The sequence below is a fragment of the Solenopsis invicta genome, chromosome 6, assembly GCF_016802725.1.
Source record: "Solenopsis invicta isolate M01_SB chromosome 6, UNIL_Sinv_3.0, whole genome shotgun sequence".
Classification (NCBI taxonomy): Eukaryota; Metazoa; Arthropoda; class Insecta; order Hymenoptera; family Formicidae; genus Solenopsis; species Solenopsis invicta.
This window is the reverse complement of record NC_052669.1, coordinates 11,246,437-11,262,439: the sequence shown is the minus strand read 5'-3', so window position 1 is coordinate 11,262,439 and position 16,003 is coordinate 11,246,437. Positions and strand designations below refer to the sequence as shown.

Genomic DNA, 16,003 nt, shown 5'->3' with positions numbered 1-16,003 from the left:
TAATTTTCTGTGAAAGCAACCAAAAAACTTTGCCTTTGGTTAGAATTAATTTGAAGACTTTTCACACTTACAATTAGTGTACAAAAGCCGAATTAAGTTTGTTGAGATTAATATAATACAAACATTATAGATACATAACAATTATATTTTATTTCAATTGTATGTTGTATTGATATAATATAACTCGAGGGGATAACCACTCGGAAAATAAGTGTACACCGGACTTCGGACTTCACTGGACTTCACCGGACTACATGGACTTCATCGGACTTTATCGGACTTCGCGGACTTCATCGGACTACGTTGGACTACGTTGGACTTCATCGGGCTACGCCAGACTTCACGGACTTCGCTGGACTTCATCGGACTACATCGAACTTCATCAGACTACGTTTGACTTCATCGGACTACGGCGGACTTTGAGAAATTCAACAAAATTCAACGGACTTCTAACGGGTTGTACACCGGAATTCAAGAGTGGTTATCCTCTCGATATAACTATTATTTTCTATAAGTGGGAAATTACAATTAACATGGACGTTACATGTAACGTACATGTTATATTGCTTGTAATTTTTTATTGCATCAATATTGCTGTTATATAATTGCGTTTGTTGAGTTAAAATCTTTGTAAAGAAGCATATTCTTATAAAAACTCACAGATTTTTATATTTGAGATAATAAAAAAGAATAAATACGAATAAAAGAGGAAAAATCTTTCACCTTTTCTTTTTTGCTGAAAAATCTGCCGAGACTACTCTTAATGCCTTTCTTTTTCTGCGCAGCCGCGACCGCGGCCGCTGTGGCAGGACTCATGGTTGACTGTATGTGCAGATGTGACGTCGACAGTTGTCCGATGGGTAGTCCAACGCTGGAGAAATTGTTCTTGTGCAGACTGTCCTGGCTGCTGTGACGTGAGGACAATGGGGAAGGGGGAGTTCCAGAATTGAGTGCGCCGTTGTTATGCTGCCCATGCCTGCTGCATGGAGCGCTAATCTAGTTTCTATTTCTATTCTAATTGATGCTACTACACTCTAGCTTGCATAAAAATATTATCTTTTTTCCATACAGCAGAGCTCCATATCTCGTAGCTGCATTGCAAAAACATTACAACCTTGCATATTACAATGCAATGTTTTGGAAATATTATTAAATTATAAATAAGCAATATAAATTTAATTATGTTGCAGCAATATTTTAAATACGTTACAAAAATAAACTGTTAAGATTATATAAAAGTATATAATATTTACGTATGCGTTTATATTTTCAAGCTTATATGCAATTTTATACAAAAGTTTTATATAGCATGTAAGCTTAAGTCTATCACGATAAGTCATGTGATGTTACTTTTAAAAATGCTCAGTAACAACAATTTTCGCAATTAAAGAACTTTCGAATCAAAATACAATTCAATTTTATAACTTGTACTGACAAAAATGTTTTAATATTAAATTTTAATGTAATTTAAGGCACTCTAAAAATTACAGCGTTATTTAAATCACAAACAATTTGTGGGACAACACGTGTATACAAAGGCAAAAAATGAAGAAAACAATTAGAGAAATATAAATTTACAATTGTACTATTAATAATGTATTAATACAATATAATATTAACGATATAATATTATAGTAATATAGTTTATATAATACGTATTATAATATTAAGTTGCTAGGAAAATAATGTCGGTTTTTATATTATTTAACTTTGCAACTTGTTTTTGGAACAAATATTCCTTTTAATATATTCATCTTATAAACCATTTTAAAGTGCAGATTTAGCTCTATATTTCTTTGCTATTAATTTTATTTTTACTATTATTTTATGTCCAATATTATTTACAGAATTTATGATGGAAAAAAAGCAATTGCGAGCGATATTCTCATATAAGTTTAAACTAGGCCAGCAGAGGCAAATTGTAACATCAATAGCGCACTCTGTCAAGGAACCGCAAACAAACATACAGTGCAACGTTGGTTTCAAAAATTTTGGGATAGAGATGAGAACCATGAAAATGAAGAAGGTCGTGGACAATTTTTTTTTATTTTTGTTCAATTTATGCGGCACCCATTTATCGAGTTTTTTTTATTTTCCAAATTGCCTGAGGTGGTCCAGAATTGTTGAAGGACTTACGTCTAACTTTACAAGCTCTCGAATCGTTGTGCGTGGATCTGCCTCGACTAACACCTTCAATTCATCGTTGTCAATTGTCAATGGACGTCCACGATTTTCTTCATCTTTAAGGCTCTCATCTCTATTCCAAAATTTTTGAAACCAACGTTGCATCGTACGTTCGTTTGCGCTAGCTGAATGCACTATTGATATTACAAATCGCCTTTGATGCTTTATGGCCTAGTTTAAACTCAAATAAAAATATTACTTTTTTTCCATCATGAATTCTGTAAATAATATTGGACACAAAATAATAATAAAAATAAAACCAATAACAGAGAAATATAAAGCAAAATCTGCGCTGTAAAATGGTATATAAAATAAATATATTATACTTAAAAAAATATTTATTCCAAAAACAAGTCAGAAAGTTTAATAATATAAAAGCTAACATTATGTTCCTATCAACTTAATACGTTATGAAATAGCGCATTATAAATTTATGTACACAATTATCTTCTTAATTTTTGATATGTACGTAAAAATCTCATAAATTGCTTATTCATACTAAAAACATCTTAACATAATATACAATGTTAAAAATATATTACATTAAAATATTGATACAATATTATTTGTATTAAATTGCAATATATCTAAAAGCGGACTTTCTACCGCTATAATGTTATAATATTTTGCAACGTTTTTACAATGTTGCAATAAAATATTTCTGTGCAATGTTTTTGCAATTTTTTTTATACTGTATGGATAATACTTTTTTCTCTCTCTATAATACTTTGCTACTCTGGTTATTATTCTAGTTTATACGTTTTCTGTATAATATTATTTTACACGTGTAATTTAGCAATTAATATTATCATACATAAGTTATTACAACAAATATGTATGTTTCTTGTAATGTTTCGTATTTTATATATTCGTATAAAATAATAATAAAATAATAATAGTAAACACTAACAGTAACATAATGTTATAATTTTACACCTAACAAAAATGTAATGTACCTATAACAGTATATTTCATTCATGTTGTCGAGTGAGAAATTATAATATTAATCTTATGTTACTGTTAATTGATGTTTACTAATAATAAGTACATAAGTGTGTGTGGGTGATATTCACTAAAAAGAATCAATTTTAAATTTGCCAAATAATTTTTTATTGTAAAGTTAACTAATTTTGAGACACCTATATTATTAAATTTGTTTTATAAAAAAGAAATTTTTTTTTCTCAAATAAACTACGCTCAAGAAAAGAAATAGATTCAAATAAATTGTGATGGCTTATATGAAGTACGTATATGATTATCAAATTTAAATCTTTATAGGACGAGAAGCCATTTTAATGATAGTGAACTGAATAATATTTTGAAGTACGAAATATAATAGAATATAATAAATTTTACTCAAGAAAAAACAGTAAAAGTTTAAAAACTCAAACATTTTAGTCTAATTTCAGCAAGATTGCAACATTTCAACTACTGCAGAAACATTGCAAAGTTATTATAGTATTGCTGGAATGTTCTGGTCCAGCTTTGATCACGGGATCCCAGTACCAACTTAAAGTATGCCTGCACGGAACGCAGTGTAACAACCTTAAAGACGTGTTCTAACAAAAGTGAGGATAATTTTTGATTTACCGTAATATATACAGGGTGAGAAAAAAGTACAGGGACACTTAAGTAACTTTTGAATGGTTTGAGATATCGGATTGAAATTTACAGGGTTACAGTGGTATCACGATCACATAACTCCAAAAACGCCCATTTTAATACTCCCGAGAGGCGGGAGAGGGGGGGGGGTGCAAAAAAATTTTAAATGCAATGTGAGGTCGTGTAAGAGTGCGTTTGAAAGAGTTTTTCGAAACAAGAACAACGCGGTGTCGCCGAGGTCTCTATGATTTTTTTCGCAGTGTTATGTTCATTTAAGCATTGAGATTTCGCAGTAGCGAAAGGCCTAGGAGAACATAAGAAAGACTTTCCGGACTTTCTTTTGCGGACACGTGTGGATAAAAGTGCATGTAGGAAGGCATGTGCGGTGTGCGTGCTTACGCAGTAATAAATCTAAATAAATAAAAATATCCACACGTGTCCGCAAAGGAAAGTCCGGAAAGTCTTTTTTACGTCTTCGTCGTGGGCCCTCCATACTGCAAAATATCAATGTTTAAATAATCATAACTCTGCGAAAAAAATCGTAGAGACCTTGGCGACATTGCGTTGTTCTCGTCTTAAAAAACCCTTTCAAACAAACCCTTACACGGTTCCACATTGCATTTAAGATTTTTCCGCCCCCCCCCCTTCCCGGGTTGGTAAAATCGGCGTTTTTAGTATTATGTAGATTGTATGATATCATTATAATCCTGTAAATTTCAATCCAATATCTCGAACCATACAAAACTTATTTAGATGTCCCGGTACTTTTTCCTCACCTTGTATATCATATATGCATATGTATATACGAGGTGTGATCAAAAAGTAAGGTGACTTTTTGAATTTCGCGCGCTCTGTATACTCTAATTTCAAAATTTTTTTTTTGTGTTGGTACACTCGTCACGATCATATGTTCACAGTTTTGACTATATAGCATGTGTTGTTTTTATGTGAGAGGCATAAAGGTTAGACTCGTGTTTGCGTGCTCGGCAATTTTTTGCTGTTGAAAATAATGGAGCAGAGAATTTGTATTAATTTTTGTGTAAAAAATGGTATTAAGTGTTCAAAAACTCTTGAAATGTTGACAGTGGCGTACGGTGAGTCAACTTTGAGCAAAAAAAATGTTTATAAATGGTATAAGTGGGGCCGAGAAAATGTTAACGATGAACCTCGCTCTGGACGCCCCAGCACGTCAAAAACCGACGAAAATGTTCAGGAAGTGAAAGAAATTGTGTTGAAAAATCGTCGAATCACGATTAGAGAAATAACTGATGATCTTAATATATCGTTTGGCTCATGCCAATCAATTTTAACGGATGTTTTGGGTATGACACGTGTGTCAGCGAAATTCGTCGTTACTAGTGAGTACTTTTTTGGCCAAAAACAATACTATGATCATGCCTCAGCCACCGTATTCGCCAGACTTGGCCCCCTGCGACTTTTTCCTCTTCCCAAAATTGAAAAGGCCTATGAAAGGACGAAGATTTGCGACGATTGAGGAGATTAAGGCTGCATCGCTGGAGGAGCTCAATGCAATACCCAAAAGTGCATTTCAGAAATGTTTTGACGACTGGAAGAAGCGCTGGCACAAATGCATTGTATCAGAGGGGGGTTATTTTGAAGGGGATAACATAATTTTGGATGAATAAATGAATATTTTTTTATAAAAATGAAAAGTCACCTTACTTTTTGATCACACCTCGTATGTGTATGCATACATATTGAGGCATTCCACGTGAGAAGGGTCCACTTAAAAATAAATTGCTTGCAATTTTTTAAATCATAATGAAAACATGTTAGTGGACATACGAGGTTTGTTCAAAAAAAGATGACTTTTCAAATTTTGCGGGCTATGTACACCTAAGGACTTTGATTCTGTCCATGGGGAAATTTTCCAAACTAAGAAGTCGTTATTTTTCTACATACTTACAGTTCATGATTAACGTAACGACTAATAAACTCTAGTTATTTCATTAACCATGAACTACGAGTATGTAGAAAGTGGTGACTTTTCAGTTTGGAAAATTTCCCCATGGACAGAATCAAAGTCCTTGGGTGTACATTCAATTGTCGAATTTTTTTTTGTTATGTTGGTACACATGTCCCCAACATATGTTGACATTATCAGCCATTTTGCATTGTTAGTTTGCTTTTAACAGATATAAAGATTAGACGTGTTTTGGTGTGCTTGGCGACTTTTTGCTATCAAAAAAATTTATCAAAAAATCCGTAAATTTTATGTGAAAAATAAAATTGAGTACTCCAACGCACTTAAAATGTTGACTATGGCATTTCGCGAGTCTATTTTGAGCAAAAATATGTTTATAAGTGCAAGCTCTTCACAAAAGATCGAGATGTTAATAACGATGTCCGCCCTGCACGCCCTAGCACGTCAATAACTGATAACGTTAAAGCAGTGAAGAAAATTGTTATGGAAAATCATCAAATCACTATTAAAGAAGTTGCTGAGGATGTCAGCACATCAATTGGCTCATGCCATGCAATTTTTTCGGATGTTTTGGGCATGAAACGTGTGGCAGCAAAGTTTGGTACCAAATTTGCTAAATTTTGACCAAAAGAACCGTCGCATAAGCATCGCTCAGGAGCTGTTGAATGATGTCAACAACGATCCAGATTTGCTCAAAAGAGTCACAACTGGTGACAAAACGTGGGTATATGGTTATGACATCAAAACCAAAGCCCAATCATCCCAATAGAGGCGGCCAAAAGAGCCAAGATCGAAGAAAGCACACCAAGTTCGATCAAATGTGAAGGTTTTGCTCACTGTTTTCTTCGATTACAATGGCGTGGTGCATCGTGAGTTTCTGCCAGAAGGTCGTACGGTCAATAAGAAATATTACCTTGAAGTTATGCGCCTTTTGCGTGAAGCAATACAAAAAAAACGCCCGGAATTGTGGAACAATCAGTCATGGATATTACACAACGATAATGCGCCAGCTAACATGTCATTGCTTGTTCGTGATTTTTTGGCCAAAAACAACACCGTAATTATGCCTCATTCTCCAGACTTGGATCCCTGCGACTTTTTCCTGTTTCCAAAACTAAAAAGACCCATAAAAGGATGACGTTTGCCACGATTGAAGAAATAAAGACCGCATCGTTGAAAGAGTTCAAAGCCATATCAAAAAGCGCACATCAAAAGTGCTTCGAGAATTGGAAAAAGCGCTGGCAAAAGTGTATTATATCTGAGGGGCATTACTTTAAAGAAGACAAAATAAATATTGATGAATAAATAAATATTTTTCGAGAAAAATAAAAAGTCACCTTTTTTTAAACAAAGTATAGTATAAGATGTATGATTGTTGATGATAAAAAAATAAGTATTGTATGCCTTGCATCAAAGATATTGGAGACTGTCGTTTTAAGAAATTTTTCTCTTTCTCAACATTTATACTTAAAATTAAAACATTTCGATAAATATAATTTTTTTTAAGATTTTTTTCGTACTTTCTGATAAATACGTTAATTTTAGTGTACAAAATTTATTAATATTGAGAAAATTAATTTTAAAGTTTTGAGTAAAAAAACAAAAAATTATATCTACTTTTAAAAATCTGAAAAAATTCTGAAAAATGCTTCAATACATATAGAATATCGTACTATAAAGCAAATTTTGGGATCACAATGGGATTCTTCCAAAAACAAATGTTTTTCCAAATACAAAATTAAAATTTAGCTAAATCGTTATAAAACAGATTTTTTAAAGATATTTCCTTTTAGAGTTAATTTTTAAACGTTTTATTGTTCAATTATTTGTTAGCGGTCGTAAAAAATTTTCATTTTCGTTACATAAAAAAGATATTATCCTAGTATATAATAAAATTTTATTATATACTAGGACAATATCTTTTTTAACTGACCTCATACTGAGGACGTTTAAGTCCTTCCATCCAAGAATGCAATTCACGTTAGAGAAGGGAAGTGACAAGATAAATTTTTTAGACACCACCATTATTAAAGATAACAACAGGTTAATTTTTGGCTGGTATCATAAACCTACATTCAGGCAGATACTTAAATTTCCTATCGGCTCACTCCTGGTCACAAAAAAGAGGCACTATCATGGGGATGGTTAACAGAGCCTTTTTATTATCGGACGCAAAATTGCACCAAAAGAATATTGAGTTTATTGTTGACACCTTGCTAATTAACGTCTATCCCGAATTTATTTTCGAGACTATCAATAGTCGCTTAAAATCTCTAATTCACAAAAATACATTTAAACAAACTGAACAATACCGACAATAACACAAAAAATAAAAAAACTCAGTGGTTTTTATTACCGTATATTCCCATGATCTCAGAAAAGTTCAAAACTATTACAAATAATCTAAATGTAAAATTGGCCTTCTACAGTCTCAATAAATTAAGCAGAGTTATTAAAGTACAGAAAGATTTTCTCCCGTTTCTCTTTGTTTTCCTTAAGGACCAAATAAAAAACGTAGAGTAAATATATCGAATAGGGGCGGTAGTCTCGACGACCTTAACCTTGACATATGTTGTCAAGGTCATGACTCTGACAATGAGTAACGTCCAACAAGTTTTAACCGTCGCTCATCCTTCGTTAAAAAGTTATAATCATAACAAGTTTACAAAAATTAAAAGTAATAACTACACATACTCACATATACACATAAAAATGTGATACTGAGAACGCGTGGGCGGGAGAGGGGCTTAACCCCTCCCTCTGCACCTTCTCCCCATATTTTTTCTAACCTAGCTACTTCTATTTTTGTTGTAATTCGTAATGATATTAGATTTAAAATTATGGGTTAGGTTACGTGCGCACATGCACACGCACACGCATACTGCGCGGAACAGTACTAAACAAAACTAAAATTGGTAAAAAGACTCTGAAAAACTCAAATATTTACATGTAGTACAAAAAACGCGTGGGCGGAAGAGAGACCTACGTGAACCTGACACCTGACTTTAAGAAAAATTTTTTTTTTAATATACATTTAATTAAGCTTGGATTGTACTTGTTTGTATCACATTTCTTTTCGTTTGTACTTCAAGGAGTTGAAAAATATAGAGGTTTCAAAAAATGTTAGCACTCCACATTATGATATTTGAAATCCGCAAGCGGGGGCTGTTTCAGAATTGTTTGTACCACCGCGCGTTTTGTTTGTACCCTTAAGAGGGTGATTGTACTGCAATTTCAAAATAGGGATAAAAGCAAATTTCGCCATTTTTTAAGATATTCAAAATCCGCAAGCGGGTGCTGTTTCGAAATCGTTTGTACCCGATTATACCAGCGCGCGATTTGTTTGTTCCCATAAGGGGGTGATTGTATCTCAGTTTCAAAATAGAACTAAAAGCAAACTTCGCCATTTTTCAAGATATTCGAAATCCCTAAGCGGGTGCTGTTTCAAAATCGTTTATACCTAATTGTACCACCACCCGTTTCGTTTGTACTTTCAAAGGGGTGATTGTACCGAAGTTTAAAGAAATATTTTATTATGTTGATGGAACTGATATTTAAATGTATTATATGAGGAAGTTGCATCAAGTTTTGTAGTTTGTGCATATTATCATATTTATTTTTTATTGTGTTATTTTTGTTATTTTTTTTATTTTTTTTTAATTTGTGTTTTTATTTACGTTTTTTTATTATAAATTTTTCTTATAATTTTGTGTAAATTGAAAGTAGTATTTTAATTATTTGTTCTTACCCCTATTTTGAAATTGCGATACAATCACCCCCTTAAGGGTACAAACAAAACGCGCAGTGGTACAATCGGGTATAAACGATTTTGAAACAGCACCCGCTTGCGGATTTTAAATATCTTGAAAAATGGCAAAGTTTGTTCTTACATCTATTTTGAAATTGCGGTATAATTACCCCCTAAGGAGTACAAACAAAACGCGCAGTGGTACAATCGGATACAAACGATTTCAAAACAGCACCCGCTTGCGGATTTGGAATATCTTGAAAAATGGCAAAATTTGCTCTTACCCCTATTTTGAAATTGCGGTACAATCACCCCCTTAGGAGTATAAACAAAACGCCCGGTGGTACAATCAGGTACAAACGATTTCGAAACAGCACCCGCTTGCGGATTTCGAATATCTTAAAAAATGGCGAAGTTTGCTCTTACCCCTGTTTTGAAATTGCGGTACAATCACCCCCTTAGGGGTACAAACGAAACGCGTGGTGGTACAAACGGATACAAACGATTCTGAAACAGCCTCCGCTTGCGAATTTCAAATATCATAATGTGGGGTGCTAACATTTTTTGAACCCTCTATATTTTTCAACCCCTTGAGGTACAAACGGAAAGAAATGTGGTACAAACGGGTACAATCCAAGCTTAATTAAATGGATATTAAAAAAAATTTTTTTCTTAAAGTCGGGTGCCAGGTTCACATAGGTGGGAGAGGCTCCGCCCCTCCCCCTGCACTCTTTCCCTGTATTTTTTCTAATCTAACCTAACCCTATTTTAGTTGTAATTTGGCCAAGAATATCCAATTAACCATGTTGCAATATTAGATTTAAAATTAAACTAAAATGGAATTAGGTTAGGTTAGGTTAAGAAAAATACAGGACGGCGGATGTGCCGCCACCAGAGACAACCCACTGGCGCGGCTGCATTTTCCTCCTTCCCCCTTCCTCAAGGAAGGAGGGAGGGGGGATAGCCGGGCAGGAACAGTGGGGAGGGGGGACCCTCGCAGCACCGACTAGATCGGACAGAGAGCCCTACCCTCTCCACTATTGAGGAGGTACGCCTCGGGCGAAATCAGCGGCGGGGTAGTTGCCCGGCTGACCCGTTCTGGGGCTTGGAATGCGGGAGTGCAAACCTAGGGCCCTCTTCCACGGGAGTCCGTCGCACTCCTGGCATTTCGGTTGGGGCGGCTGGGGCTCGATTTCGGTCGAGTCTCGGCCGCTAACTCCAAAGGGGGGTCACTGCTCTCGGGCGGGAGCCCGTTTAGGCTAGGACGGATTGCGGTGCATGCTAGTTCGATCCCGTGATCCGTCCCGAGCCCAGACGCCGGAAAAAGTTGGGTTTTAGTGAGTATGCCGGGCACTTCTAGGTCGGAGAGTCTCACATACTCCGTCCTGTCCCCACAGGACCGGGGACCCATAAAGGCGTTTCCCAACTATAATAAAAAAAAAGGAAAAATACGGGAAGGGGGGGGCAAGAAAAGTTTCTCTGTACCACACGTAAAAATTTTTCCTAACCCAACCCATAGATTCAAATCTAATGTCATTACAAATTTCGACAAAAATAAGGGTAGGTTAGGTTAGAAAAAATACGGGAAGGAGGTGAGCAGGGGGAGAGGCAAAGTCCCTCCCCCGCCCACATTTTTATGTGTATATGTGAGTTTATGTATAGTTATTGCTTTTAATTTTCATAAACTTTTTATGATTATAACTTTTTAACGAAAAACGAGCGACGGCTAAAACTTGGACGTTACTTAGAATCATGACCTTGACAACATATGTCAAGGTCAAGATCATCGGGGCTGCCTCCCTTATTCGATATATTTACGAATTACCAAACGTATTTTACAATTTACCAAACGTAATTTACAAAATTTTATGTAAAAACTACAATCCGTCATATGTAGGACAAACCAGCAGAAAATTAAAAACCAGCATCACGGAACATCGCAAACATATTAATTGGAATACGAACAGCCATTCCGTTATAACAGAACATAGACTTAATTGTAACCATGATTTCGACTGGGAAAACATTATAATCTTAGGTAACGAACGCTTCTTAGACACACGATTGACATCAGAAATACTACATATTCAATTACAAAATAATAGTCTCAATTTGTAAACTGATACTGAATGCCTGCACCATGCGTATCTTAAGTTGTTAGATAAATTGTAATAGAATTATATGTGCTTAGTAGTTTAATTTACAATATTTGACTCGCCACTAATTTATTAATCTTTATTTATTTACATTTATTTATATACTGTCTGTTTTCTTGATTGTAACAACAGTTGTCTCACCACTAATTATTTTTACTTTATTTATTTATTTATATTTTTAATTAACAAGACAATCATTGCTGACTGTTTTTATTTCTATTTTTATTTATCTTTTTATTTATTCTATTTAAATTGTATTATTTGATTTGCCGTTAAATTTACTTTTTACTTCTCCGTCCGTATATATGTATTTATTTACTTTTCTTTCCGTATTGGCGTGTATAAGAGACATTATAATTTCAAGCAACTCGATTTAGTCAGTATATATTCGTACTTGAGACGGTGAGCACGCTTTGTTTTTGATCGCCTGAGTGTATACTGTGACATGTAACATTTATTTCTCACGATTAAAATTTATCCAAAGCTTCAACGGTCTTCATCAGTTTTAATGAGTGAATCATGAATATTTTTAAATAATTATATCTATCTAAAAACCTAAAATACGATAGTTACATAGATAAGTGTCAATGCCTGCAACACGACCACGGGTTGAGATGCCACGACGGATCTGGCAAACTGTTGGTGACTTGACTGCTTCCCGGGCACAGTGAATGATGACGGCCGGTTTTAACTTTTTCGACTTTTGTTATTTTTGAAACGCTGAGGATGACTCCAAAGTGAGTTCATTTGTTAAGAGATATAAATAAATGATTATATATCAATACATGTGTTTGCGCATTCCGTACCCGCCCTGACTCTCAGTAGCCTATTGTTCAATTGCTGTTCAAATTTTTAGAGTCCTTAATTTATTAATTGATAAAATTTTATTTTATAACTTTCGTTCTCTTAGTTAATTAGTCGGTATAATAATATAAATTTCATCGCGCAATGATTGTACCGAATAGATTGACTACCGAGTTGCCGCTAGATAGCAAACTGACACCCTAAACTCACAAACAAAATGTAAAATACAAGGATATAAAAGCAGACACAAATTTGGTCAATTTACTTTTAAGTATTTTTTGTGCTCAACTTGCTTCTAAATTAAGTACGTTTAGGAACCAAAATTTGCATTAGCGAAAACTATTCCGGGTACATTAAAATATCATGTAATTATTCCTGCGAGCAAAAATCAATTAATTTTTTAAAAATTCAGTTTTGATGAAGAACAAGACCTTTTTCCAAAGAAAAATAGAAGAAATATAAAAGAAATAAATAAGTCTAAAAAATATAAAACGCAAAGACACAATTATTTTTTTATTTTATATATTTGTTAAAAATATATTATTTATGTAGTATAAAATAATAAAATAAAAAATTGATAGTATCTAGTTTTTGGCTAAAATTATAATTTCGTATTGAAAAAAATATTCGTTTTCGAAAGGATCACATTACAATCCCAAAATTTGCTTATGGTATGATAAACATGTGTTGAAATATTTTTGAGAATATTTTAGATTTTTAAAAATGTGGATATAATTTTTTATTTCTTTATGACTAAAAAATTAATTTTTTAATACTATTAAAATTTTCAAACGAAAATTAACATTTTTATCTGAAAGCATGAGAAAAATTCTAAAAAAATCACGTCTATAAAAATGTTTTAGCTACAAATGTTAAAAAAAAAAAATTTCTTGACAGCCTTCAATATCTTTAATACAAGGAATATAATACTTATCTTTTTTATTATTAATCATATTGTCTACAGGTACAATATGTTCACTAACATATTTTTATTATCATTTAGAAAATTCCAAGCAGTTTACTTTTAAGTAAATTCCTTTCACATGGAATGCCCTATATACAAATTCATATACATTTTTCTAAATACCTGAATAATATTATATAATATTTTTATTTAAAATAACATCAAACTAATGTCATCATTAAAATGGTAGACAAGATCATTGTCATGGAAAAAAACGTTTTACTATCATGGTATTATCGTTTTGCCATCATTTTCTGATGACTCATTTTGATATCATATTTTTGAGACTGTCCCGATTGCGCACACAAACAATCGGACACGGACCCAATCGGACATGGAACCAATCGGACACGGACCCAATCGGACATGGACCCTATTGCACACAAATCCAATCGGACACGGATGGACACAGTAATGATCAGACACACATCGTTTCAATCGGACTCGGAGCTGATTACGCACGGACTCGATTGTCCACAAACCATATTGCACACGGATCCGATTGCACACGGACTCGATTGTACACGACCTGATTGCACACGGAGCCGATTGCGCACCGACCCAATTGCGCACAGACCCGATTGCACACGACTCTACCCAAAAAAAAATTATTTTAAGAACAGAAATGTCCTCTGACGAAAACACAGTTAAGAAATGATATATATTTAAATTTTTTGGTATATGTACTTTAAGTATCCAAGATGATTTATGTGACGCTTTAGTACGAATATCAGCTGTTCTGTTAATGAACGTAATATTTTTATCTCTTACAACGCAAGTAGAGTCAGGTTATGCAGCCTGGATCATGAAAGCAACAAATTACTGAATATGATATAAATGTTCTGGTAAAATTTACATTCCTTTTATGTTGTTCTAACATTTATTTCGTTAATTAAACCAAGGGACATAACCTCATAACCTTACACCTGTCAAACTACATGAAAATAAGCGACAGTGAATTATACATAAACATTAGGTGAAAGCTTTCAATGTTAATAACACTTTATATTGCTTCTATCTTATGTTTATGTACAATTCGTCAATTTTATTTGTCTAACGACCGATAATCATAGCCGGTTCTTATATTTAAGATCGTCTTAAGATGTCATCAATCAATCAGAGATCCGTGTATCTCAAGACGTTACTTTAAGACAATCTTGAAATAAGAATCAACTATAAATACCGCCCTAGGGATTGGTTTATAACGATTTTTCACGGTTACCGCTATTCTCAGCTATTATAAATCAATTCTAATGCTTAATTTATTTTTAGTTTTGACAGTATTTTTATTTTTAATTTCATTGTATTGCGCTTGTATTAGTTCTTACAAAAATCTTTCTTAATCAAAGCATATAAAATATATTTTTATTATACATTTTTATTGTACTTTTCAATTTTCAGAAAGTACATTTTGTTGTATTTTATTATACGAGTATACTGGTGTCTTGTTATTATGGTGCATTAAAAATGTATTACATATTACAACTCGTGAAAATGTATTCATACGTTTAAATTTTAAATAAATTATAATGCATTATGTAAATAACGACGAATATTTTTCTTCAATAACACATTGTTTAGAAATATATTGACAAAGATTTCAATTTTTCTGTGTAAACATTTATATACTTTTAATATTCAGGATGATGTGTGCAAAGCTTCATTGCGATTCTGAACTTACTTGCGTTGTAAGAGATAAAAATATTTCGTTCATTAACAGAACAGCTGATATTCGTACTAAAGCGTCACATAAATCATCTTGGATACTTAAAGTACATATACCAAAAAATTTAGATATATATTATTTCTTAACTGTGTTTTCGTCAGAGGACATTTCTGTTCTTAAAATAATTTTTCTTCGTGTAGAATCAAATCCGTGCGCAATCAGGTCAGTGCGCAATCAGGTCGGTGGGCAATCAACTCGATGGGCAATCGAGTCGGTGCGCAATCGGATCCGTGTGCAATCGGGTCCATGTACAATCGAGTCCATGTGCAATCAAGTCTGTGGGCAATCGGGTCCGTGTGCAATAAGGTCTGTGGGCAATCGAGTCCGTGCACAATCAGCTCCGTGTCCGATTGAAACGATGTGTATCCGATCATTACTATGTTCAATTGCATTGGGTCCGATTGGGAAATGCTCTCGTATCCAATAATTTATGTGCGCAATCAAGCCTCACTCATATTCTTGATCAATTTAACGGCTTATTAACGTTATTTTGATTATTTTGATTAGTTTTAACTGCTCTTACAAAAGACACAGCCCTTTTCCCTGCACCTCGTATCCCAAAACCTAATTTAATCCAAATTAAATCACAATTTAAAACTACAATCCATGCAAAAATATACATATATTATATCACTGTTTAAAATAATAATAATTATTAACAACTTTTTATTAATAAGCGATGGTTAAAATCTTTTAATTATTAGAATGACCTTAATAACATATATAGTCATTGAAGTCCATGAGGTTACACGTAATGTGCAGTTGAAATATTGAGTTTGGACAACAGTTCCTAGTATTTTTCAATAGACGGCGTTTAAACACATGAATTCATTCATCCGTGGTTAAATATGGCATATATATATATATATATATA

At 33.5% G+C, this 16,003-nt stretch overlaps 1 protein-coding gene across 21 annotated transcripts in view; it reads right to left on the bottom strand.

Annotated features, from left to right (window-relative positions):
- Positions 1–16,003, bottom strand: part of LOC105199525 (liprin-alpha-1) — a 226,288-nt gene that overhangs the window by 52,324 nt on the left and 157,961 nt on the right. For 15 of the 21 annotated variants that reach the window (XM_039450861.1, XM_026139120.2, XM_026139121.2 and 12 more), the window contains one exon: positions 724–979. In XM_039450861.1, the coding sequence (XP_039306795.1) occupies positions 724–979 (256 nt within the window). The remainder of the gene's footprint in view (positions 1–723; positions 980–16,003) is intronic. The other 6 variants (XM_026139127.2, XM_026139133.2, XM_026139134.2 and 3 more) reach the window with 3 other exon arrangements.